Source organism: Megalops cyprinoides, chromosome 24 (genome assembly GCF_013368585.1).
Source record: "Megalops cyprinoides isolate fMegCyp1 chromosome 24, fMegCyp1.pri, whole genome shotgun sequence".
NCBI classification, from domain to species: Eukaryota; Metazoa; Chordata; class Actinopteri; order Elopiformes; family Megalopidae; genus Megalops; species Megalops cyprinoides.
The window spans coordinates 92,684-120,000 of record NC_050606.1 but is presented as its reverse complement, the minus strand read 5'-3'; the positions used below and the strand labels follow the sequence as shown (position 1 = coordinate 120,000).

At 50.2% G+C, this 27,317-nt stretch overlaps 3 protein-coding genes and 1 non-coding gene across 4 annotated transcripts in view; all 4 read right to left on the bottom strand.

Moving 5' to 3' along the window:
- Nucleotides 1-2,032, bottom strand: part of cadm3 (cell adhesion molecule 3) — a 35,604-nt gene extending 33,572 nt beyond the window's left edge. The window contains exons 1-2 of the mRNA XM_036519160.1: nucleotides 1,816-2,032; nucleotides 430-579 (exon numbers count right to left, since the gene is read on the bottom strand). Of these exons, the coding sequence (XP_036375053.1) occupies nucleotides 430-511 (82 nt within the window). The 5' untranslated portion in view covers nucleotides 512-579; nucleotides 1,816-2,032. The remainder of the gene's footprint in view (nucleotides 1-429; nucleotides 580-1,815) is intronic.
- A 1,807-nt stretch (nucleotides 2,033-3,839) lies between these two features.
- On the bottom strand, nucleotides 3,840-3,913 carry trnar-ucu. Its single transcript has one exon. It is a non-coding gene; the product is annotated as a tRNA-Arg (tRNA).
- A 2,961-nt stretch (nucleotides 3,914-6,874) lies between these two features.
- On the bottom strand, nucleotides 6,875-10,350 carry sdhc (succinate dehydrogenase complex, subunit C, integral membrane protein). Its single transcript, XM_036519174.1, has 6 exons — nucleotides 10,284-10,350; nucleotides 8,694-8,750; nucleotides 8,466-8,567; nucleotides 7,949-8,010; nucleotides 7,623-7,786; nucleotides 6,875-7,037 (listed from the first exon to the last, which is right to left on the bottom strand). The coding sequence occupies exons 1-6, from the start codon at nucleotides 10,298-10,300 to the stop codon at nucleotides 6,933-6,935; spliced, it is 507 nt and encodes a 168-aa protein (XP_036375067.1). The 5' UTR covers nucleotides 10,301-10,350; the 3' UTR covers nucleotides 6,875-6,932.
- A 1,656-nt stretch (nucleotides 10,351-12,006) lies between these two features.
- On the bottom strand, nucleotides 12,007-26,626 carry atp1a2a (ATPase Na+/K+ transporting subunit alpha 2a). Its single transcript, XM_036518711.1, has 24 exons — nucleotides 26,554-26,626; nucleotides 25,480-25,575; nucleotides 25,308-25,367; nucleotides 25,028-25,231; nucleotides 24,824-24,937; nucleotides 24,070-24,204; nucleotides 23,768-23,885; nucleotides 23,352-23,620; nucleotides 21,704-21,902; nucleotides 21,487-21,596; nucleotides 21,074-21,208; nucleotides 19,921-20,000; nucleotides 19,607-19,716; nucleotides 16,524-16,699; nucleotides 16,297-16,433; nucleotides 16,002-16,152; nucleotides 15,430-15,598; nucleotides 14,598-14,752; nucleotides 14,203-14,326; nucleotides 13,955-14,100; nucleotides 13,721-13,851; nucleotides 13,002-13,103; nucleotides 12,822-12,913; nucleotides 12,007-12,368 (listed from the first exon to the last, which is right to left on the bottom strand). Exons 1-24 carry the CDS (start codon nucleotides 26,563-26,565, stop codon nucleotides 12,340-12,342), a joined length of 3,054 nt encoding a protein of 1,017 aa, XP_036374604.1. The 5' UTR covers nucleotides 26,566-26,626; the 3' UTR covers nucleotides 12,007-12,339.
- Between the last annotated feature and the right edge of the window lie 691 nt (nucleotides 26,627-27,317).

Here is a 27,317-nt window from a genome sequence, read left to right as displayed (position 1 = left end):
AATAACCCATCCAGACACTACATCCGGCCCAAAAACAACCTTCCACCTGGGCCAAGGAGTTTCAGACACTACTGAGCCCCTGATCAGGTCAAATCCTACAGACTCATAATAGTCTGCTATCTTATACACAGAAGAAATGCTGTTTACTAATCTAGGCCTAATCCTACAGCTAAAATTAAGGAAATCATATAGTTCATTGACATGAGTAACTCCCTGTTTCTCTCCTCCACACCCTCCCCCTCAAAAACATAATCCAAAAAAACAGAACTCAGGAGAAATTCCTCTGGAGCTGGGGGAGGGGGTACACGCAGTGCCCCTCGCAGTTATTAACGGGCCTGTGCTTCCCTTGTAATAACCGTCATACCAACTGAAAACAGCTTGGGTCGGATAGACAGATGTCCGCTACACAAAGGAAGCTGCCGCACTCACCCATCTGGACGTTACTGTGCACTGAAGCCAACAGGACTGTGAAGGAGCTGAGAGTCCACAGGGCAGAGGCCAGGAGAGCCATGTTCGCACGCTGGCGTCCTGGCGGGCTGCTGCTGCAGTCGAGGGTCGTTAGGGCAACTGAAATTACACCTGTACACAGGAAACACGCAGCACGTCAGTCACCTTTTCCCCATATGCAGCTACATGTGCTGTTCGCATTATATCTCAAAATGGAAAAGTGGGGGCATGATTCTGCGCGGCCAGCGCTATAGGTATATCGATCCTCCCTGTCCACTCCGTTCACACTGGTGACGCATCTTATCGAACAACTCAATACATTCATTACAAAGCGAGTAAAAATGCAGTGAACACCGGCGACGTCCTGAAAGCACAAAATACGAATACAGTATGAATACGGAAGGCAGAAACTATGTAGAAGATGTAAATAATTGGCAAAATGTGTTCGGACATTTATGCTAAACGCGGAAGAAAGCCATAAACCGTGGAAAGGAAAGCGCGGTGAAATAAGCCTGAAGGATCTGCTCTGGCTGCAATGGAAGCGACAGACGCACACTGGAGCCCAAACCGATACAATGTGGGAATGAACCTGCCTCCTCACGGGTTCACACGATCGCAGAGATTCAGACGGACACACAGACACAGACCGGCGGAGAGTGGCTCGGCTCTATGCATCCTCGAGATGTTCTTCCATTGTCACTCTGATGTTTTTTTTTCATTCAGCGCGAGCGATGCAGCGCATCTCCACGGGCGAGTGGGGTGGGTGTGGAAGGGGACGGATGATTGTGTTTGGAGCTGTTTTCATGGTGAGGGCTATTCCCTTTAGCCCAATATAACCATGATTTCCAGCAATGAATCAAGATTTTGGATCACATTATAAATAAAAATGACCCATCAGGTGAGAGTCGGTTCTTCAAAGATGCGTAACAATACCTGCAACATCGCTGCTGGGAACACGGCGGATCGCAGGGCCGCCGGAGCCTCGCGCTGCCTCTGCCTCGCGCCTCACCTTTCTCCCGTTAAAACCGAACCGCACGGAACGCGCTCACATCCAGGTGCACCTCGCGCCAACGCAAAACCCGGGCACACAAAGCGCGCGGCAGTGAAATGCAGCAACACGATGAAAGCGAAGCAGGAGAGGAGAAAAGGGGACACACACGATAAAAAGAATAATGTCTCCGTTTCATACGCAAGCGGCCAGCTTTGTCACCGGTCAATAAGCAGGATGGAGAATTCTGACACATTCCAGAACATGGACACGCGATATATCTACAGCTGACAGGTCTCAGGTCCATACAATAAAATGAGCATACGTCAACAATAATATTACGATCTGCTGCACATTTAGACAACGCAGAGGGTACAGACCGAAATATGTGCCTTCGGAAATCTCCTCCTGTTGGGAATGATTCTCTGGGTTCGGGGTTCGGACCAGTGCTGTTCGGTGGCTCGCGCTTGCTACTGGTCCCACTGGATCTGTCTGTCTTGCTTTTTTCTGTCGCGCGCTCCTTGTTTTTCTTGCTTTTCCCCCTCCTTATACTGCTACCGTTCACTGCAGCAAAAACAGACTGTCTGAAAGGGGGAGGGAGGGGGATGGCGTGTGGGGCGGAGGGGGGAGGGGTGGGGATTTTAATACGATTTGGCCAGTACCATTTCGATAGCAGGGCAAGAGCATATCGTTTGAGAGAGAGAGAGAGAGAGAGAATGGTTGTGTGGGACAGTGGATGCGCGTGTTTCACCATGATGATGATGATCATCATCATGACGATGATGATGATTATTATTATTATTATTACTATTGTTATTACTATTATTACTATTGTTATTGTGTTTTTATTTTATAGTCGACTCTGTTATAATACCACAGAAAAGCAGATCCAGTTTTCTGCTAACGGGGGTTAGGATTCTGTGCTGGGGCCGGATGTGGCCTGTCTGAGCGGGCCTGTGGGCCGGCGCTGCAAACCAACAGTTTCTCTGCAGCTGAAAGCACGTGCTGTTTGCCGGCCAGGAGATGAGCGGGGATTGGAAGGATCCGGGCGAGTGCGACGCGCATGTGGATTAGGATTAGGTTTGCACGCAGATTAGGTGTGGGGGGGAAGGATGGGGTTAACCGGGAACAGAGGCACGCAGGGCCGGTGAGCGGATCAGCAGGACGCGGAGGGGCTGCAGTGCAGGTGCGCGCGACTCACCGCGAGGTTAGGACTTCTCTCATCGTTAACAGCAATCTCCACTTCACAGAAATACAATACAAATACATACTTACATATTTATCGTATGTATAAATGCACAATTTTATTTAGAAATTGCCAGGATAGGATCATAAATTCTTAATTGTGAAAGCAGCGAAACTGTGGTGCTCTCTGGCGGTCAGAAGCGGTCATTGCATATATTAAATCCGGTGGTCTGGTATTCCCAGACAGCGTCGATTACGTCATGTAGTAAGGGATTGTATTCGTTTCCCTTCGTCACTGGTTCCTACAATAATTCTGTATATGATTAACTAACTGTTAAGGAATATTTTCAAACGAGTAATGACGTAAGGTGTCATAATTACTGTGACTTGCCCTGGCAGTTTCGTTCTTCGGTTAAGATGGACCTGCGAAGAAAACCACACTTAAATGAAGCGCCACCTCAAAAATGCCGGTTACAGTTACCGAGCTGACCGCAGCGCTTCCGGCCATCCGAAGAGGGGCGGACGCAGACAGACGCAGAATGACCGCACGCAGGGCCGCACAGAGGGCAGAGCCCCCCCGCCCCCCCGCACACGCCTGAATGCACGGGTGCATAGACAGATGGGTGAATGAACTCGCATCATTTTGGTAGAATCTTGCTGTGGACCAACCACTCAGTCCAACTCCAGAATACTCTGGGCAGTGAACCAGCAAGATTCCTTCTGCGCCACTGTCTGCACTCTGTCACACACCCTCTCTTTCTCTTTCTCTCTCTCTCACACACATACACAGATACTCACACTCACACACTCTCACTGTCTTTGTTAGTTACCCTGTATCTTTTTCTCAGTCTTTCTCAGTCTCTCTCTCTCTCTCTCTCTCTCTCACACACACACACACCACACACACACACACACACACTGTGAAAGGGGGAACAGCGTACAAATACAAATAGAAACTTAAAGCATTATGATCAGTTTCGCAGTATATATTATTTTATATCACTAAATTCCTGAAAATATTTCAAAATCAACATATAGAACTTTAAATATTTCAGATTTAAAATAATGAAATTATCGTACATAGTAAGAGAAAGCGGATGTGTCTGACAGTCAAACCTGCGATGTGAAATGCGAATGATCTGGAAAAATGCAGCAGCAGAATTATTTAGATTCGTTTATAAAAATTCTACCAGCTGAGGAGCCGGTTATTCCGAAGACCCATCTCTGCCGGGACTCGAACCCGGAGCCTCTGGATTAGAAGTCCAGCGCGCTATTCCATTGCGCCACAGAGACTGAGCCACCTGAAAACGCGCAGACCCGGTTTAGATTTATACATCCCCCTCCTGCGTGTCTGCATCGCGCAGCATCAGGACCGCGCTGCCGTCATTCTGGCTCTGAGTCGACTGGTCGGTAGAGGGCGCTAGAACAATGAGCAGAGCCGAAATGGCGACTGCAGTTTCCCTATCGCCGATATGCAGAAATGACTGGAAACATTGTATAATCTTACTACAAAATACGTTTATTATGTGAGGGAGATTTTCTCCTAAAAGGCAGAGAAAGTAGGCTACCGCATGTTGAGACACTGTACAGTTATTTGGATATTTTTAATGACGCCCCCGTCACACAGAGCCCCACTGTTCCTGTGTATTTGAATTCGCACACGTCCTTTTAGATGGAGTCGGAATGTCTGATTAAGGGATTTTGTGGTAATTTTCGGGACAATGCAGCAGGAAACACGGGAGAGACAGCGAGGGAAGGCGAGGGAGCGCCCGAAATGCAAATCTGGAAACGACGACCGTGTCCATCAGGAGTGACGAGGGAAAACGGCATCGTGTGCAGCGGACACCTTGAGGCTGCACCTGTTTCAGAACGAACAACTTTACAGTTCAGCCAAAAGCGCGGTGTAGTTAAGCGGCGGCAGCACTCAGCGGAGGACCGAGCAGCCGCCGGGAGCTGCGGCGCCGGGAGCTGCGGCGCCGCGCTGTGCAGCTCTCCCACAAAGCCATGGACGTAGCTTCCTTATTCTCTTTTTTGTCAGGTAGTCTAATTGTCTTGCCATAATACCTTTAGACATGCTAAACCGATTGAAGATTTTTTTGTTTCATAATTTGGTTAATGGCAGCTCTTAGTCTTTATTGGATTGAGAGATTTCCTACAACCACCCCCCCCCCCCCAAAACACAAATATTATAAATAAATAAATATACTGTATATATATATATATATATATAAATGCGCGCCTAGGTTGTTCAAAGTCATAGCAACATGGGCAGGAGCATGTCAATGAGCTGTGAGTGATGACGTCAATATGGAATCCTCTTTAACAAACGCGATCAGAGCTACGGAAGCCTTAGAGCCTCAAGTTCTGCCTCACATTGTCACGTGGCATTTGAGAACCCGAGGGAAGCCCAGTCTTTGAAATGTAGGCCCACCGCCTAGAGAAATCTGCAGCATATTTTAGCACCATCCCGCGCAGGGATGTTTCCTTATTGCTCTATACCTAATGGTCAGAGCTGAAAGTTATGTCCGGAAAGCGAGCAATTTTCCCAGCAAGCGATTCTCAACGTCTTTCTACTACCGTCCTACTTCATAGAGCATCATTTTCTGCAGTTTTAGCATAAAGAGATTAAAAGAGACATGCTAAAATCTCCTGTGACAGACTGAGGCTCCTTGTGAGGAAGAATCAGACAATACTGTATCATTTTATTCATTTTGCAAGTTTTATCCAGACAGAGCAGCGTGTACTACAGATCAGTATTGCCATTTCTAACAATATGTTAAGACTTTTGCACATCTATGCTTAATGGTCAATACAGCACGTGCACATAAAATATGATTCAGCAAACTAAGTAAACTGTAATTGTTTCGAACCCATCTCCTCTGCTAAAGCAGGTGTTACTGAAGTGTACCGTTTGGTCTACAGTTTATTAATGCTGGCAAACACATGAAATTACCCAGTGTGGACTGGAGTTGTTTTTTTGTTATTCTCTATACCAGTTTAACATAACAATATTTAATTAAAACTAATCAGGGAATAAACACTTTGTCACACCTAGAGGTTTTATTTTTAAAAAATAAATTATTCATTTATTTCCCTCCTCTGTTCTTGTGGGAAGGGGGTGCTACATCATCTTTTTTGGTTGTTCTGTCATGGTTATTCATACATTTCTGGGATGCCATTTTTCTGTACCTTCCTAGTGGTCAGCATCAGTTTTCCCTTCCTCCACAGTTGATTTCAGGCTGTTAGAGAGCTCCCTCACTGTGTTACCTGGGACAGCCCTGGAAATCTGCTCCATTCTGTTAGCATCTGCTGCTCCACATCTACTCAGCAGGACACACCCACCTCTATGATGTCACAGGTCCATCCAATTAGAGGACAGGCGAGCAGAGGGATCCGCCTCCTGCATCAGGCTTAGCGTAGCTACAAACGCTTCACACGGCGGAGCTTCTGACATCAGCAACCTGAGTTGAAGAGTGCAGAGCCCTCACAGAGTGCAGTGCTGCCATCAGCGCCCTCAGAGTGCAGAGCCCTCACAGAGAGCGGCGCCCTCACAGAGAGCGGCGCCCTCACAGAGTGCAGAGCCCTCACAGAGTGCAGTGCTGCCATCAGCGCCCTCAGAGTGCAGAGCCCTCACAGAGAGCGGCGCCCTCACAGAGAGCGGAGCCCTCACAGAGTGCAGAGCCCTCACAGAGAGCAGTGCCCTCACAGAGAGCAGCGCCCTCACAGAGAGCAGTGCCCTCACAGAGAGCAGCGCCCTCACAGAGTGCAGAGCCCTCACAGAGAGCGGCGCCCTCACAGAGAGCAGAGCCCTCACAGAGTGCAGAGCCCTCACAGAGAGCAGTGCCCTCACAGAGAGCAGCGCCCTCACAGAGTGCAGAGCCCTCACAGAGAGCGGCGCCCTCACAGAGAGCAGAGCCCTCACATAGAGCGGCGCCCTCACAGAGAGCGGCGCCGTCACAGAGAGCAGTGCTGCCATCAGCGCCCTCACAGAGAGCAGCGCCCTCACAGAGAGCGGCGCCCTCACAGAGAGCGGCGCCCTCACAGAGAGCAGCGCCGTCAGAGGTCACAAGAGTATCAGTTCCACCACGGTGCTGAACCCTTGTTTCCTTCATGAGGCTCTCCCTTACTTTACTCACTCAGAATTGGACCCTTGATAAAAACACTTTTTCCTGAATTTGAACAGTATTTCTCAAAAAAGGGACATGTGTACTTGTAGATATATTTTATTTATTACTCTGAGGATGAGCATACCATGCTTTTCAGACAGATATAAAGTGAATAACTTCCCCTTTGCTCCGTTACTCCCAGCAGGTCAAAGGGCGGCGAGTGCGAGGGATGACAGTAGGGACAGCACGATGACCACATACCCCGAGCGGTACACCTCCGGGATCTTAAAGCCCTTCCCCACATCCCACAGCTACCGGCAGCAGGAAGGACAGAGATGGCCAGAAAAATGACAGGAAAGAGGAAGATTTCATTCAGCTCCGCTCACATTTTTTCTTCAAAAGTCTCCACAGTGCTGTATGACAACATTAATTTATATGAAAAACAAATGCATAATTAAAAATTATTAGGAATAAACAGACTCCTTCACTGAGGGACATCGAATGAGAGAAGGCTACATATGCAGTCTCAAACTGAAAAGTATCAATGAAACAGTGACATTCTTGAATTATCGTACTGACATATTTTTATAAGAGGAAAAACATCTTGCTGGCTTTCCATAATTAACTTGTAATAGTGAAACTACAAGGTGAAGTCTAATTTGGCCCACACCTCACTCTATTCAGTAAAGCTATCCCACCCTCCACACCAGACTGCCGCCCAACTTCAACCAAAACATACAGGGATTCAAAAGTCATGTTTTTCTGTAAAACAGGCATCTAGCACAACAATGGAGTATCTGTGTGATTTCTGTAAGGTGCGAGATGTGCAGACAGGTGTGCGGAACAGGCCAGGTGGAGAGAGGTGTGTGGTGGGTGAGGCAGGTGTGGGCACTCACCAGGTGACGGATGCCGTTGAAGGTGTGGTAGGCCACCGGGAATGCCAGGGCAAACTTGGCACCAGTGATGAGGGCAGGGCCCAGAGACAGGGAGTGGATGAGCTCCAGGTTGGAGGTGAAATCACCTGGCAGTACCAGTGCAGCCACCGCAAACAGAGAGATACCTGAGAGAGGGACAGGAAGGGAGGCTCATTCCTCAGCAACACACACAACGGTGTACGCCCTCCTGTTTCAGCGTAGGGAGGAGTGCTGTTGTGCACAGTTGAGGTGTGTACTGTGTAATGTGTCCAGTGCGGTGTGTAGCAGTACGCCATGGCATGTGTTACCTGTGCTAAGCCCCACCCCTGTGCCTCTGTGAATGATAGACATCGCCATAGGGATGGACCACCTGCAGAAAGAAAACTTACAATGACAAAACTAGTCAAGAGCGCCCCCTGGTGGCCTTCACTTCCCAATGCTCACTTGGCATCATGCTGCCACCCTACACCTCCTACACACCATTTTAACCCAGCACACAACTCTTCCTGTGCTTTCACTTTATTGATTTGTGACTTTGATAGCATAGCTGCTTGTTGCCGTTTCTATGGAGCAGCAGTCTTTGGGAGCTTCACGCTGAATGTTTCTGCTAATGTTACGGAATCATAATGGCATTACGTGCTCTCTACCTTCACATCACATGACTGTCCGTCAGCAGAAGCTCTTATTCAGAGTGACTTATGAGTTACAAAGTGCATCTAACGGAGTATACTACATGAATGCTTTCCCTTGTGGAAATGTTATTACAGAATACATGTGAAACACACTGCCCTCTGCTGGTGACAGCAGCCCAGGAGAGCTCCTTACCTGTAGATTGTGATGTGGGGAGACATGGGCCGTTTCAGCCTGCTGTTTTTGGCCCAGAATTTATTCATTTCCTCTTTTGCACTGGTTCCCATGGGAACAGCACTAGGAAACAGACATGGAAAGATTCTTCAGGACTGATGCAAATAAACACACTCACACACACACACACACACTCACTCACTCACTCACTCACTCACTCACTCACTCACTCACACCATGGACACTCACTGTCTGTAGATGCAGAACTGTGGGCGGGACACACACAAACCCTGCCGAGCCAACGACCTGAACAGCACAGAGAGAAATACTTAATCATTAAATGCCATTAATGCCCACACAGCCGTGAGAAAACAAGCTTAGCTTATCTGAAGCTGGAGTGAGCTTTGCATGTCTTTGGTGAATGCTAAGCGCATGACCAGAGGAAACAGCAAGAAGCACTCTGCTGCAACAGGGCTCCTTCTGTACGGGAAAATCTGGGAAAATCTGTTAGTTGTGTTTGTAACTGGCATCTTATCTTACTGAATGTCACAATTATTTCGTAATTTACTACATAAATACATATAGGGAATTTATAAATTCTACCTGTCTGCATGTGCGCTTACTTTGCAGGACAGGCCTAATTTTACGTATTTTTCTGACTTTTCCACACTGATAAGATTTTGTTTAATTCTACTTGACAATTCAGTTCCAAACAATAAAATCAAGTAAAGAGACATTTAGACTTTTATTCCTCAGATTAAATTATCAGGAACTTCTATCCAAAGTACACAACAGATAATAGATGTACATGTACATAAAAGATTACAGTACCGTCCATTCAAAGACTATCCGTAATAACTGAAAGAGTGATTACATAAAATAAGCCGGAGCGGTAAGGCCAAAGAGCCCGTGAACGGATCCGTCCCTGGGAACGGCAGCGTTAGGAGCACTGTGGTGTACAGGCTGTACAGTGAAGCTGAATAACATTGACAGCAAAAACTTCATTACTAGCATCCAGACCACCTCCTATGTAGCGCCTACTGCAATAACGCAACCATATCCTGTATTATGATATACTGTATTACGTCATATACCAGTTGGGCTGATCATTTACCCTGACAATCACACCGACATATGTCACACAAACCACAATTTCCATTGGGACCGTTTCGAAATAAAGTATATTCACGGTAGAGTATTTAAAAAGATAGCACATGCAGAACGTTTATACTTTCCATCTTCCAGCCTGACATTAGACCACCGCTGTTATGCTAACGTTAACTACCGCTTCTCAGCCAGTAACGACAGCTAACTGCACATGCAGTTACCTCTGCCAATACAGAATACTGCCATGTTACAGCAGTTATAAGCAAACCATACAATCCCACACCCTACAATGTCACATCATAACGCTGCCAGAATACAGCCGCTAACGTTCATTTAGTCTAACGGGGATAGCTCACGTTAGCGTAGCTACAAACGGCAGCTAGCTAACCAGCCTCGCTAGCTTTCCCCAACACCACTGACACAATATAATCGCAATATAACATGTAATAATCTAATCATCTAAATCACTGCAGTAATAGTAAATATTCTTCCGTTCGTGGGTAAAAGATGACGCTAGCAATGCGATTCCCGTTTGCGTAACTGTGGATCGCCACGGTAACCACCTCACCAAACAGCCCAGAAATGCCTACAAAGCCAGGCGAGAATCCTGGAGCTAAACCCCACGGGATCCGACATTACTGTCCGCTTTCATGCGGCTAAACTGTCCCGCAGGATCCGACATTACTGTCCACTTCCATGCGGCTAAACCGCGTACCGACAGCTCTTGCTGACCTTAAGAGTAGCGCCATTTTGTCGCCCTTCTGTAGTGTCGCTCCTTCGCTGCTGGATTTACGATGTGTGAGTGAGGGCGCGAAGCTCCACACCGCCCCCTACCGCACCGGAGGGTACTGACAACGCGTTAAAGTAAATCATCATCCGAAAATAAATCATATGGGCTACATGCACCTTTGAAAAGCTTCCCGTCCTGCTAACAGAGAAAAGGGGAGCTCTGCCCGACGGTAGTGCCCGCTGCCTGCCCTGATCTCAGATACACAAACTGAACAGCAGTAAGAACACAGCGCTAATAGTCTGTTATTACCATTTATGTCTTTTTTAATGTTTATTCACTATTATCTTTTTTCAATATACTTAAATGTTAGTCATCATGAATGTCTTTTTCTGTGTATATCTTCGTTATGACTTCGTGTTGGACGTTAATTAGCTACTCTTGATTACTGGCATGATATCAAACATTATGACTGTGTAACTTCACGTCGTTTTGTGTGCGGAGAGCTCCCGCAAGCATCACCTCAGTGCCAGCACTGCGCACACAGGGTTTGCGTGCTGGGGATGGGCTGTTGGTTCCCACAGATTCTTACTTCACCGTGTCCGGAACATACACACAACACGCCAGGTACAGTCAGATGATCAACTGCGCTGACAAGTAACGGTACACATTTGAAATGTTTGCGATAATATTAATACATTATGAAACCCGCGTTATCCTACGGAAGCCTACAACCGTGCTTGGATTTTTTTAATGCCGTTATCTCGTTATCTCGACATAACGGGTTAATTATTTCGTTATCACGAGAAAACAAAAGGTTTCCTCTTATTACTTATAATCAGAGGTGGACACCCCGGCTTCAGAAAGTAAAAGTCCTATCATGTATTTGTTCTAGCCATTCACTAAACAAGGTGATTTCACTAATTAGCTGCTCTACCTGGCTGAAGAGTTGTGCTAATTAAATTCAGCTGGTGTAGCGCATAGGTGGAACAGATCCGTGGCAGTACTTTCACTCAAGCCGGGGTGTCCACCTCTGCTTATAGTGTTTATCGGAGATCAGGAGTGCCATGCCAGCATGCGTAGATGGTATCTTGACAACTGTAGCAACTGATTTAAGCTGAAAATGTCAGAAGTACCCATTACTGAGCAACGCATACTGTACTTCAGTCAAGGTCTAACACAGGCAGAAATTGCATTGTGTCTTTCTGTTAGCTAACGTTAAGATCATTCCTAGTCATTTAAGGAGAAGACTAGCCCGGCTGCAACTTCACAGGCGAGTGCACTTCAGTGATCAGGTGTGATCAAATGAACCAGACACTCATTTTCGAGTTCTCCATAATTATCCCGTGATCTCAAGAAAACAAAAGTCATTTTCTCTTGATGAATTATCTCGTTATCTCGAGAAATCGGCCTTTTATTGTCTCGAAATAACTAAATAATTAACTCGTGACCTCGAGAGGCATAAAAAAATAATTGCAAGCATTGCATTGTTTACATCAGTCACAACATGTGCCAGGTGCACATTTCATAAATTTAGTTCTATAAGACCCTTGCTGTCATATAGTTTAGTTATGTACTGCGTGATGAATTCCCCATATTTCGATAACCAGCAGTCGATGCAGTGAAGTGGACCCTGCCGCTGTTATATTGCCTTTACAGATGCTGGGAAGCACGTTTAAGAGGGACATCAGTTTAGAAAAATAGATGCCCAGCCAGGACAGAGCCAAATCCCTGTGAAACTGGTTTAATGTCTGATTTAAAACAAAAAAAAGAAGGAAAATACAGTATGATTTTTTATTTTGAGTAATTTTGCAAAAATTAACAGCTAATTTAATATATGTTTTAATACATACATTAAATGTTTAGATAAGTGATACTTGACTAATACTTTTGATTTAGGTTGTAGCAGTGCTGTCTTCATAGGAAGAGATGGTTCCTTTTGGATGGGTGTCACAGCACAGGAAAAAACCACCTGCATTTTGATTTGCTATGATATTCATTGATAATTCTCATGCAGTGATACACTAAGGTCACACAAAACACCCCAGTCTTCTCCATTGGTTAATAGTAGGTTTCTTTCTCCACCCAACCTTTGGAAGAGACAAAATAAGAAGCATCAGCACTCACCAAAAACACAGAAACAGTTCCACACACAATTCAGGGTGGATTTTCTGTACTGCCCTGTCTTGACAGCTGTGACCCTGTGTCAGTGACTGTGTCTCTGCGTCAGTGACTGTGTCTCTGCGTCAGTGACTGTGACCCTGTGTCAGTGACTGTGTCTCTGCGTCAGTGTCTCTGTGTCAGTGACTGTGTCTCTGCGTCAGTGACTGTGTCTCTGCGTCAGTGACTGTGTCTCTGTGTCAGTGACTGTGGCATACAGTTATCCTTCTGCTTGGAAGTTCTGCAGTAGCTACTGTACACGCTTTACATTCAAAGTTACTGTGTGTCTGTGGTGACGCGGTTTGATGGCCAGGTGATGCAGGAGGCAGCACAGCTGTCATTATCGCCGCAGTAACAGGAGGGACTGTGTGGCCGTGGCTCACCTCCAGGACTGCGTCTCAGGATGAACTTTCTGACCTCGTCATAGACGAATATGAGGAGGCTGTACGGGAAGGCACAGAACCACCACGAGACCCTGCAGAGAGAGACAGAGGAGAGCTGAGCACGGGGGGCAGGGGGCGGGCAGGGGGAGGGGGGTGTGCTGCCGTCACCGAGCCACTGACTTTAGGGGGTACATGCGCAGGGCGATGTCCATGCCGGGACAGTAAGAGAGGAATGCGGCCAGAGCGGTCTCTGCAAACAAGCCGAAGATCAGAATCCGATTCCTGCAGAGAAAAACAAAGACATTTATAATACGGCTATACAAAGTTATATAAAGATGTATGACATGGCCATTTTCTAATACAAGTAGTATCCAAACTACTACTAGGACTTTACGGAATATTTACATTCTAACAAGTAGCCTCACACTACTGCAAAATGAAGTGTTATCTACAGCAGTGTTTCTCACTCCTACTCCCTGCTCTACCTACCTGACTGAACTCATCAGTGGCACTTTTGATTAGCTGAGCACACCTGATTTAATCAAGCAGCAGGGATAGATAGAAGATATGCAGGACAGTGGGCCTCCAGGAGTACGATTGAGAAACACTGATCTACAGGAAGCAGCGTATTATCTGTATTGATCTTTATAACTTTTTCCCAGTGTGGAATGCCCGGTTGTATCACAGAGACGCCCCTTATCTCTACACCTCTCTCTCAGTCCAGGAGAATGCAGGCGAACACGCCCTCCCTCCCAAACACGTCACACTCCTAAATAGCTGCTGACAGGGCCACAGAGCTGAACTTTCACTCAAAGCGAGCGCCTGAGTGACTGCAGCTTGCTGACCCCCTGCCGTGCTGTCCCAGCATGCACCAGGGCAGTGCACTCACACACACTCACTTCATGCCCTGCTGGAACACAGAGTTGCGTCTCGTCTTGCAGATAATGAGGTCAGCCCACTGCACCACCACAATGCTGACGAAGAAGGAGGTGTGGCACGTGAACTCCACTATCTTCCTCTGCTCATAGGTCTGAGGGAAAGAAAGCACACACACACACACAGTTAATGTATGAAATGTTCAGTCAGCACTGCTCTCGTTCCCTCTCTCTCCAGTGCAGGTGTGTTGCTCTCACCCACTGCTGTCCGTAACTGTCCTCCAGGTCGTTCAGGTTGCGGTTGTCCCAGTCCAGCCGGATTCCCAGCAGCCTCCGGGGCAGAAATCCATTTTCCGCCAAAATGACAAAATACGTGAAAAAGCCTCCCAGTGCCTGGATCATCCCTGGGGAGGGAAAGAGAGAGAGAAGGGACTGACTATGAAAACACTCAATGTGATTGATATCCATGTGATTTTGCAGTAATGCATGTGAACCGTGGCACCGACCGATCTGGCCATAGGCCATGCTGATGAGTCTCTCATTCACCAGCTTATCAGTGCGAGGGTTTCGGGGCTGACGCTTCATAATGTCACTCTCAGCCGTCTCATAAGCAAGAGAGATAGCAGGCACCTGAGAGAGAGAGAGGGGGAGAGAGAGAGAGAGGAGAGAGAGAAGGAGGGAGAGCGAAAGGGAGGGAGAGGGAGAGAAAGAGAGAGGAAGTGAGGGAGAGAGGGAAGGATAGAGAGACAGAGACAGACAGAGAGAGAGAGAGAGAGGGAGAGAGGAATGTGAATGGAGGGAAGAAGAGAAGGGAAAGTGCAGGAGCAGGGTGGAGCAGGGCAGAATGGATGGGGCAGGGTAGGGGAGGGAGGGGCAGAGTACAGTGCAGGGTGGTCCTCACCATATCGGTGCCCAGGTCGATGCAGAGGATGGTGACGGTACCCAGGGGCAGCGGGATGCTGGCAATGATGAAGAAGAGGAAGGGCGTGATCTCTGGGATGTTGCTGGTCAAGGTGTAGGCAATCGACTTTTTCAGGTTGTCAAAGATCAGACGTCCTGCAGGAGAAAGAGGAGATGGGAAAGTGGAGGTAATTCAACACCTGTGAGAGTCACAGACTGGAGCGTTTCACTCTGTGAGTCTCAGACCGCAGCATTTCACTGTGGGAGTCTCAGACTACAGCGTTTAACTGTGGGAGTCTCAGACTGCAGCGTTTAACTGTGGGAGTCTCAGACTACAGCGTTTAACTGTGGGAGTCTCAGACTACAGCGTTTAACTGTGGGAGTCTCAGACCGCAGCGCCTTACTGTGGGAGTCTCAGACTGCACAGTCACACTGCACCCGCCTCTGAGCAGCCTGCCACAGTCACACTGCACCCCGCCTCTGAGCAGCCTGCCACAGTCACACTGCACCCCGCCTCTGAGCAGCCTGCCACAGTCACAGTCACACTGCACCCCGCCTCTGAGCAGCCTGCCAGAGTCACAGTCACACTGCACCCCGCCTCTGAGCAGCCTGCCACAGTCACAGTCACACTGCACCCCGCCTCTGAGCAGCCTGCCACAGTTACAGTCACACTGCACCCCGCCTCTGAGCAGCCTGCCACAGTTACAGTCACACTGCACCCCGCCTCTGAGCAGCCTGCCACAGTCACAGTCACACTGCACCCCGCCACTGAGCAGCCTGCCACAGTCACAGTCACACTGCAGCCCACATGCCTTCATTCTGTCCATCCTCACCTTCCTCCACTCCTGTCACAATGGAGGCGAAGTTGTCGTCCAATAGGATCATGTCTGCCGCCTGTTTGGAGACGTCAGACCCCGCGATGCCCATCGCCACCCCAATATCTGCCTTCTTCAGGGCAGGAGAATCGTTCACCCCGTCTCCTGTCACCGCGACGATGGCCCCCTGAGAGACAGCACTGATGATAACCCGTACTCCACAGGAGCAGAGAGGTGCTCCGAGAAGAGATACTTCTTCCCAAAATGTTTTCCCACCCTGCCCAACATGCACTCTCTCACATACCTCTAACACTCCCTCACACCTAACACTCTCTCTTTCACCCTAACACTTTCTCACCCCTACACTTTCTCTCTCACCCCTAACACTTTCTTTCTCACCCCTAACACTTTCTCTCTCACCCCTAACACTTTCTTTCTCACCCCTAACACTTTCTCTCTCACCCCTAACACTTTCTTTCTCACCCCTAACACTTTGTGTCTCACCCCTAACACTTTCTCTCTCACCCCTAACACTTTTTCTCTCACCCCTAACACTTTCTTTCTCACCACTAACACACTCTCTCTCTCACTTGTCTCTGGCAGCCCTCCACAATGATGAGTTTCTGCTGTGGGGAGGTTCGGGCGAATACGATCTCTGTGTGGTTCTTCAGCAGGTCGTCCAGATATTCTGAACTCATGTCCTTCAGGTCTGAGCCATGGACCACACACGCCTTGGCATCACTGGCAGGAGAAAGACAATGATATTAGCACACCCACTCACACACAGAGACACTCATAGCCACATGTACACAGACACTAACACAAGTGCGTACGCACACACATGCATACACACACACTAACATATGCACACAACACTGGTCGCACCGAGGGTTGACTTGACCCAGTGGGATGTTGAGTCTCTCAGCAATGTCCTCCACAGTCTCGTTGCCCTCGGAGATAATGCCGACCCCCTTGGCGATGGCTTTGGCAGTGATGGGGTGGTCACCTGTCACCATTATCACCTGCAGGAGCAGAGCCAACAGGGAGCTGCTACAGTGCCACTCTCTCCCGTCACCTGTCCCTGTGGCCACGCTCAGGTGTCACACGCCCACCTTGATTCCGGCACTCCTGCATTTGCCCACGGCGTCCGGCACGGCCGCGCGGGGGGGGTCGATCATGGACATGAGCCCCAGGAAGCACAGCTGCTCCGTAGGGAAGTTCACTTCATCACAGTCAAACTCAAAACCCCGGGGGAACTGGGCAGCGGGTAGGAGAGAATGGCAGAACCCTGAGAGAGACACATGACCACTGTCATCCAATCAGAACCTGAGAGAGACACTATTTATCATCTGTGTATACCAATTCACCAGGTCAGCTCCTGGACTCATTCTACAAGATAGAGAAATTAAACTTCTGTTACCTGCTTCTGCTGCCACCCACAGATCAGGGGCTGCAGCAGAGCTTAGATAATCAAAACATTACTGTGCTGTAAAGATGTGGCACTGACAAGAAATATGGAAACACCAGGATCATGGATTTCTGGAAAACAAGCTAGATCTCAGGCAAGTGGGCAATACTTCACCTTACTTCACAAGCCATACATTAATAGTGGTATCCATACATATATCACTACACTTACCTGGGTTTGACCATCAGTGCATCAGGATGGTGTGACATGGCTTTAAATGTATTAAGTGCAAAAACACTACTATGCCATCAGGAAGACACTCCACAAATCTGATTAAAACATTTCAAAAGTGCCATTGAACCAATCCGCCTGAATGACAGAGAACTACGGGACCCACAATCAAACAATATTTAACAAAACATGGTCCAAAAAAAACCCCATTAAACTGAATTCTGCAAAAATGTCCTCCATCTACATACAAATTCCACCGATCACACTTGCAGGTGCGATTTTCTTTACTGCCATTACGTTCTGGGCTCACCTGAGCGAGACTCTTACCTGCACAGAGCACAAAACAGCCTCCACCAGAAGAGAGACCCCCTGGAACAACTTGCCCAAAAACAACAGCTTGAACAAACCTCAGTAAAATAGATACAGCTACCAAGATTATATATGTTCAATGATGGCAAGATGAACCTAAATGAACAAAAAATTTTGGGTGCCAGCAAACCCTAAAAACAGATTTTATCCTGACGCAATATCAGCATAAAAGACCAGAAAGAAAATCAGATCAGAAGAGCGTGCAGACGCAGGGACCACAGCGAGCAGCTGTCCGCACACCTGTGCACACAGCGGAATCTGCATCAATCAGAGACACCCGAGATCCACAAGATCACTGCTGATCCTGCCCCCCCAGCACTCTCTCACCCACACTCACCCAACACCCCCCCCACACTCACCCAACACTCTCTCCCCCCCACACTCACCCAACACCCCCCCCCACACTCACCCAACACCCCGCCACACACACTCACCCAACACCCCCCCCACACTCACCCAACACTCTCTCCCCCCCACACTCACCCAACACCCCCCCACACACTCACCCAACACCCCCCCCACACTCACCCAACACTCTCTCCCCCCCACACTCACCCAACACCCCCCCCACACTCACCCAACACCCCGCCACACACACTCACCCAACACCCCCCCCACACTCACCCAACACTCTCTCCCCCCCACACTCACCCAACACCCCCCCCCACACTCACCCAACACCCCCCCCCACACTCACCCAACACTCTCTCCCCCCCACACTCACCCAACACCCCCCCACACACTCACCCAACACCCCGCCACACACACTCACCCAACACCCCCCCCCCCACACTCACCCAACACTCTCTCCCCCCCACATTTACCCAACACCCCCCACACTCACCCAACACTCTCTCCTCCCCACACTCACCCAACCCCCCCCACACTCACCCAACACTCTCTCCCCCCCACACTTACCCAACACCCCCCCCACACTCACCCAACACCCCCCCACACTCACCCAACACTCCCCCCCCACACTTACCCAACACCCCCCCACACTCACCCAACACCCCCCCACACTCACCCAACACTCTCTCCCCCCCACACTTACCCAACACCCCCCCACACTCACCCAACACCCCCCCACACTCACCCAACACTCGCCCCCCACACACTCACCCAACACCCCCCCCCACACTCACCCAACACCCCCCCCACACTCACCCAACACTCTCTCCTCCCCACACTCACCCAACCCCCCCCCCACACTCACCCAACACTCTCTCCCCCCCACACTCACCCAACACTCTCTCCCCCCCACATTTACCCAACACCCCCCCCCCCACACTCACCCAACACTCTCTCCTCCCCACACTCACCCAACCCCCCCCACACTCACCCAACACTCTCTCCCCCCCACACTTACCCAACACCCCCCCCACACTCACCCAACACCCCCCCACACACTCACCCAACACCCCCCCACACTCACCCAACACTCCCCCCCACACTTACCCAACACCCCCCCACACTCTCCCAACACCCCCCCACACTCACCCAACACTCTCTTCCCCCCACACTTACCCAACACCCCCCCACACTCACCCAACACCCCCCCCACACTCACCCAACACTCTCCCCCCCACACTCACCCAACACCCCCCCCACACTCACCCAACACTCTCTCCTCCCCACACTCACCCAACCCCCCCCCCCACACTCACCCAACACTCTCTCCCCCCCACACTCACCCAACACTCTCTCCCCCCCACATTTACCCAACACCCCCCCCCACACTCACCCAACACTCTCTCCTCCCCACACTCACCCAACCCCCCCCACACTCACCCAACACTCTCTCCCCCCCACACTTACCCAACACTCCCCCCACACTCACCCAACACCCCCCCACACACTCACCCAACACCCCCCCACACTCACCCAACACTCCCCCCCACACTTACCCAACACCCCCCCACACTCACCCAACACCCCCCCACACTCACCCAACACTCTCTTCCCCCCACACTTACCCAACACCCCCCCACACTCACCCAACACCCCCCCACACTCACCCAACACTCTCCCCCCCACACTCACCCAACACCCCCCCACACACTCACCCAACACCCCCCCACACTCACCCAACACTCTCTCCTCCCCACACTCACCCAACCCCCCCCCCCCACAGTCACCCAACACTCTCTCCCCCCCACACTCACCCAACCCTCCCCCCACACTCACCCAACACTCTCTCCCCCAGCCCCCCAAGCTCCAGGTAGGCGTTCTGAAAGGCGTCCTTCCAGTCATCATCCAGGGGCATCTCTTCCCCATGGATCATGATCGTACTGCACCTGAGAAATAAATCACACATAATCAACTCTTAATTCACAATCCATAATTCATTCAGAATTCATCTGCATTAGAATGGTTCTTTGTCAGTAATGACCATTGATATATTGATATGTTGATGTCTGTTAGTGATGTTTATGTTTAGTGTTGTGCTGATAATCTTATGAAGGTTTAATGAGGTTTGTTGGTCAGTGGAGGAAAGCTACCTGTCCAGTATCCTTTCAGGTGCTCCTTTCATCACCAACAGGTGGCCATTGGGGGTCTCCTCAAACTCGTGGATGGATAGCTGTGTGGGAGAAGGGAGGGGTTTGGATTGAGGGATAGGAGCACAGGAGGAGAGAGGGATGTTGTGTCAGAGAGACACCACACCACAATATTTTAACATGTAGACAGATACAACAACAAATACATCAATGAATCAACAAATCAAATGACAATTCATCTATGAGTGGTCAGCAGACAAATCCATGATCCTCCTTGTAATAACATAGCCTCCCCTGTCAGTTTGCTGCTCCCTGCATTTCTCTCTCTTTATCTCTCTCTCGCTCTCTCTCTCTTTATCTCTCTCTCGCTCTTTCTCTTTATCTCTCTCTCACTCTCTCTCTCTCTCTCTTTATCTCTCTCTCGCTCTCTCTTTCTCTCTCTCTTTATCTCTCTCTCTCTCTCGCACTCTCTCTCTCTCTTTACCTCCCCCCCCCCCTCTCTCTCAATTCAATTCAATTCAATTCAATTCAAGAAAGCTTTATTGGCATGAACGTTACAACAACATTATTACCAAAGCCATGTACATACACACACATAAAAAAAAGAAGAAAAGAGAAAAAGGGACAATTATGTTGAACAGAAAACAGGCCCCTTCCAATAATAATCTCTCTCTCTCTCTCTCTCTCTTTTTCTCCCTTTCTCACGTTTGCCTTTGTCAGTGAGATGTCTCACCTATCTAGTGAGAGGGAATATTGAGTATAAATAAGGCCATGCAAAGGATCTACCTGACCTGAGCAATTATCAGTGTGTGTGAAGTGCTGCAATAATCAGCACCACACTGAAAACAACAGTCTAGTCAAGACCAGTCAGGCTAGTCAACCCTAATCTTAACCGTAACCCCTAACCGTAACAGTAACCCTAACCCCTAACCGTAACAGTAACCCTAACCTTAACCCTAGCCCCTAATCTTAACCGTAACCCCTAACCGTAACAGTAACCCTAACCTTAACCGTAACCCCTAACCTTAACCCTAACCCCTAACCCTGTTTTCTCCTTCCACAATCTATCACTTACTCAGAATCACATTCAGATGGGCTTTATCAGCATGGCACAGACTGGACTGCTACAGGATCTAATTACATTTAATATCAGTACCTGATACTTGTTGGTGGAGTTGAAGGGGATTTCTCCCACTTTCGGGTTCCTCTCCCTCATGGTGCGGACGCAGCCACAGGAGAGCTCAATGCACTTCAGCAGTGCAGACTCCGAGGCGTCCCCTGCTGTGTCTCTCTGAAAGAACAGCATCATAACCATCAAAACCCTCATCTCCAAAAGCACCATCAGCATCATCTGGTGGTTATTTGGAGAATAAAAGGCTTGTCACAAGTTATTAAGATAAGGTCTGATTACTGTGTCCGAAACTCCCAGGGGTTAGTATCTTTAGGATAGTGGAGTGGTGAACACCTTTAGGTCTGGGGTATGGCCAGTACCTTTAGGTCAGGGGTATGGCCAGTACCTTTAGGATAGGGGTGTGGCCAGTACCTTTAGGATAGGGGTGTGGCCAGTACCTTTAGGATAGGGGTGTGGTCCTGTCCAGGCTTGAAAACGGCTCGATTGCAGAGTCCAGCCACGCGTGAAAGAGCTGTCCATGTCATTGAGCTCTTATCGAAGGTGGAGCCTGAGAGTGAGGCAGTCATCATCATCATCATCACAGAACTGAATCTGACACACGGCAGTGTCACACTGCAGCTGCATGCTGGGACATGGGGCCAATGAACTCCTCACCTGATTGGTCCTCAGTGGTGTCGGCCTCGTGGATCTGGTTGTCGAACCACATGTGAGCCACGGTCATGCGGTTCTGGGTCAGTGTGCCGGTCTTATCGGAGCAGATGGTGGAGGTGGAGCCCAGGGTCTCCACAGCCTCCAGGTTCTTCACCAGGCAGTTTTTGCGAGCCATGCGTTTAGCAGTGAGCGTAAGACACACCTTAGATGACAGGAGGAGAGAGGGGGGCATTAGGTCCTCCGTTTGTACAAAATGCAATAAATATGCTGGATGAAGGTTTCTACCCAGGAGATGAATCCTGTAATGAATGCTACACTCAGATACATTCTGGTGGGTAGAACAGACAGACACAGCTCAGCAGGTCTCCCAGTTCATTTACAATAACCAAAAAACCTGGGAACAGTCTGGGTGGCTTTTGATAAATGGCCTGAAGGCATCAGACAGACTGAGGGAAGTGGTGGACAGAGGGGGACAGAGGGGGACGGGGGGGAAAAGGGGGGGAACGGGGGGGAACGGGGGGGACCGGGGGGGGACAGAGGGGGACAGGGGGGAAAAGGGGGGGAACGGGGGGGACGGGGGGGGACAGAGGGGGACGGGGGGGACGGGGGGGAACGGGGGGGAACGGGGGGGACCGGGGGGGGACAGAGGGGGACGGGGGGGAAAAGGGGGGGAACGGGGGGGACGGGGGGGGACAGAGGGGGACGGGGGGGACGGGGGGGGAACGGGGGGGAACGGGGGGGACCGGGGGGGGACAGAGGGGGACGGGGGGGAAAAGGGGGGGAACGGGGGGGACGGGGGGGGACAGAGGGGGACGGGGGGGACGGGGGGGAACGGGGGGGAACGGGGGGGACCGGGGGGGGACAGAGGGGGACGGGGGGGAAAGGGGGGGAACGGGGGGGACGGGGGGGGACAGAGGGGGACGGGGGGGACGGGGGGGAACGGGGGGGAACGGGGGGGACCGGGGGGGGACAGAGGGGGACGGGGGGGAAAAGGGGGGGAACGGGGGGGACGGGGGGGGACAGAGGGGGACGGGGGGGAACGGGGGGGAACGGGGGGGAACGGGGGGGACCGGGGGGGACCGGGGGGGGACAGAGGGGGACGGGGGGGAAAAGGGGGGGAACGGGGGGGACGGGGGGGGACAGAGGGGGACGGGGGGGAAAAGGGGGGGACAGAGGGGAACAGAGGGGGACGGGGGGGACAGAGGGGGACGGGGGGGAAAAGGGGGGGGGAACGGGGGGGACGGGGGGGGACAGGGGGGAACAGGGGGGGACGGGGGGGAACAGGGAGGGACAGAGGGGAACAGAGGGGGGCGGGGGGGAAAAGGGGGGACGGGGGGGACAGAGGGGGACAGAGGGGGATGGGGGGAATAGGGGGGGAACGGGGGGGGATAGGGGGGGAACGGGGGGGAACGGGGGGGACGGGGGGGGGACAGAGGGGGACGGGGGGGACGGGGGGGAAAAGGGGGGGAACGGGGGGGGACAGAGGGGGACGGGGGGGGACAGAGGGGGACGGGGGGGGACAGAGGGGGACGGGGGGACGGGGGGGAAAAGGGGGGGAACGGGGGGGACGGGGGGGGACAGAGGGGGACGGGGGGGGGACAGAGGGGGACGGGGGGGGGGCGGGGGGGACAGGTAGCACAGCCAGGCTCACAGTGACGGTGGCCAGAAGTCCCTCGGGCACATTGGCTACAATGATACCAATGAGGAAGATGACGGCTTCCAGCCAGGTGTATCCCAGGATGAGGGAGAGGATGAAGAAGCTGACGCCCAGGAAGACAGCCACGCCTGTGATGATGTGGATGAAATGCTCGATCTCCAGGTTAATAGGTGTCTGTCCCACCTCCAGTCCTGATGCCAGCGTGGCAATTCGCCCCATCACTGTGTGGTCGCCAGTGGCAATCACAACTCCATGGGCTGTACCTGTACCAGAGGGATACACACCGTCAGAGGTAGGAGTGAGGAAAAAGGAATGCTCAGAGGGACAGACAGCCACACAGGGGAACAGACAGACATTGAAAGAACTGTGTACCAGACAAATAGAGAGGAGAAATAGAGGGAGAGGCCAACCTTCCACACAGTTGGTGGAGAAAAAGCAAATATTGCGTGTTTCCAGTGGGTTCTCATGGGTAAACTCCGGTGACCTGGTCTGAGGCTCGGACTCCCCTGTCAGGGATGAGTTGTCCACCTGCCAGACAGAAATAAAGGGTCATATCCACCCACTAGACAGAGAGACAGGGTCATATCCACATGGTAGACAGAGAAACAGGGTCATACCCAAATGACATGCACAGAGACAGAGAGGATCATATCCCCCAGACTGACAGAGAGAGAGGCTCCTCAGCTCCATCTCTCCCTGTATGTCTCTGTACCTTGCAGCTGCTGGAGGAAATAACCCTCAGGTCTGCAGGAATTCGGTCTCCGCCCTTGATCTCCACTAAATCCCCCAGCACCACCTGCTCTGCATTGATCTGCATCTTCTCCCCCTCCCTGATCACCAGCGCTTGCTGAAAGAGCAGGAGGCCAGGGTCACAAAGCGAAACCATGGCGACGACACCGAAGCTGATGGCAAACCCTGCTTCCTGCACAGATATAACATGTTTGGCCACCAAGAAGAGACTCTGTCTCTGTATTTGATAAATAATAATAATTTAATAATAAATTTGATAGATCTTAACACTCGGCTATTAGTGAAGATAACACATTTACCATGGTTTGAAAGTAATGACTTTTTATTTTATTTGGATAGCCTTAATCCTGAAATATCAGATGTAGTTAATTGTCTGCTCTGCTGAGTATGCAATATCCCATTGCCTATATTATTTAGACTCTATAGAGAGTATAGAGAGTATAGAGTGAGGTACAGTACACAGAAATATATACAGAGAGACTGAAATTATTATTACTAGTAGCAGTAGTCCTGTTATTAGTGTTATTACAGTAACTATTCATAATTGTTTCTATAGAGAGAGAGAGTGAGAGAGGGACAGAGAGACAGAACTGTACCTGTTTCTATAGAGAGAGAGAGTGAGAGACAGGGACAGAGAGACAGAACTGTACCTGTTTCTATAGAGAGAGAGAGAGAGAGAGAGAGAGAGAGAGAGGGACAGAGAGACAGAACTGTACCTGAGGAACCATGTTTTTGAAAGAGTCCATGATCCTGGAGCTCTTAGCCTCCTGGTAGTATGAGAAGCAGCCAGTGATGATGACAACAGCAGCAAGAACGACACCCAGGTACAGCTGGAGAGAGGAAGGAAGAGTGGTCAAGACCAAGGTGACGATGGTGAAGAAGATGAAGATGATGGTGATGAAGGCTGTGATGTTGCTCACATTATCATTTGCTGGCTCATCCTCGGTAGCAGCCTGGATGCTGTACGCTAGGAAACAGAGGATCGCTCCGATCCACAGCAGGATGGAGAAACCGCCGAACAGCTGCCGGCAGAATTTCACCCACTCGGGTGTGGTGGGCGGGGGCGTGAGTGCGTTTGGGCCGTCCCGTGCCAGGATCTCCAGCGCCCGGGCATTGCTCAGGCCCTGCAACACGCACAGCGTTAGACAGCCCGGGCCTGGGGAAGGGGGCAGAAAGATGGGCTGCAGGAAAGGGACTCACCCTGGAGAGGTCCACCCCATAGCGCTCACTCAGCTCAGCCAGGGAGATCTTATGGTCATCCTGAGAAAATACAAAGATGTGACTGTCAGATACCCGCATCATTGCACACCATTACACACCAGTACAGTGGCGTAAGGAAAAGCGCAGCACAGCCGTGCAGAGCCAGGCTTACCAGCGAAACTTCCCTCTTCAGCTCATCCAGATTCCTCTCCTTCTTCTTCCTCTTTCCTCCATTCACTGCCCTGCTGGGGCTGTCCTCACCTCCCAGCTACCCGCACATAACAGGCATCATCATCATCATAAAAATAATTCAGATGACCACTCAGGCAGATGTCACAAACTGTTACTGAACATTGTGAAGGTATAAGAAATTATGATTTCTTACTAAATATTATCAGTTTCTGTCAGATAATGGCACATTCTTCTAACAATTATAACAAAACACAAATATATAGGCCATTAGAAAACTCTTACAAAGTGTGTCTGTGTGCGTTAGCGTTTGGTTTTGTGAAAGCATGAGTGTGTGTTTGGATTTGTGAAAGCATGAATGTGCGTTTGGTTTTGTGAAAGCATGAATGTGTATTTGGTTTTCTGAAAGCATGAATGTGTGTTTGGTTTTGTGAAAGCATGAATGTATGTTTGGTTTTGTGAAAGCATGAATGTGTATTTGGTTTTGTGAAAGCATGAATGTGTGTTTGGATTTGTGAAAGCATGAATGTGCGTTTGGTTTTGTCAAAGCATGAGTGTGTGTTTGGTTTTGTCAAAGCATGAGTGTGTGTTTGGTTTTGTCAAAGCATGAGTGTGTGTTTAGGGGGAGGGGTGGCGTCATGGAAACAGTCATCTGCTCCTGTCAATCTCTCCTCAGGAGTCAGAGAGAAAGAGAGGGAGGGGGAGGGGTGTGAAAAAGGGAGGGGGGAGCAGAGGAACAGAATGACATATGGGACAGTATGTCACCACACAATCAACACGATACAAAGATTTATATTTTAGTACAAGGATGATTCAACAAACACACAACCTCCTTACTTTCAGTACAATAAAAGTATTATAAAATACAAAACTTCTCTACTTTCAGTACAATACAATCATTAGAAAGCAGATAACTTCTCTTTTACAAGTATCATAAAATCCTCAGGGTACACCTAGCCCTACAGTCAGATAAATTAGCTGAGTTCTGAAGCATTCTGCCACTGTCAGCCCCAGAATGATCAGCAGGTCCCAGAGAGGGAGGCAGGAGAGGACTCACCCCTTTCGCCATGCTGTGTCCACCAGAAGCAGCAGCAGAGACAGAACTCCCAGTCTTACCCTCGTGAGCACTTCTGCACGTGTGGGAGACTCTGGACGCTTTTTTGGGACTGCCTCCCCTAGTCGACCCCTGTCAGTGTAACCTGAAACACTCTGTAGCACCTCCGCTGCCCCCCCCCCCCCCCATCCCGCCCTGTGTGGAACAGCTGACCATCCACTCATGCCAGCTCAAAGCTCTGCCAGCTGTTCATCACCAAGACAAAACTACAGAAACCACATGACAAAGACAAAAATACACCACAGGCACTTCTTATGATCAGGTAAATCTACATGTTATATTCCCTTACCATCTACTGAAACAGCCTCCTAACCCCACCCCTTTCCCTGTCTATCTACTGAAACAGCCTCCTAACCCCACCCCTTTCCCTGTCTATCTACTGAAACAGCCTCCTAACCCCGCCCCTTTCCCTGTCTATCTACTGAAACAGCCTCCTAACCCCGCCCCTTTCCCTATCTACTGAAACAGTCTCCTAACCCCGCCCCTTTCCCTGTCTATCTATTGAAACTGCCTCCTAACCCCACCCCTTTCCCTATCTACTGAAACAGCCTCCTAACCCCACCCCTTTCCCTATCTACTGAAACAGCCTCCTAACCCCACCCCTTTCCCTATCTACTGAAACTGCCTCCTAACCCCACCCCTTTCCCTATCTACTGAAACTGCCTCCTAACCCCGCCCCTTTGAGATCTGCACATGCTATTATGAAT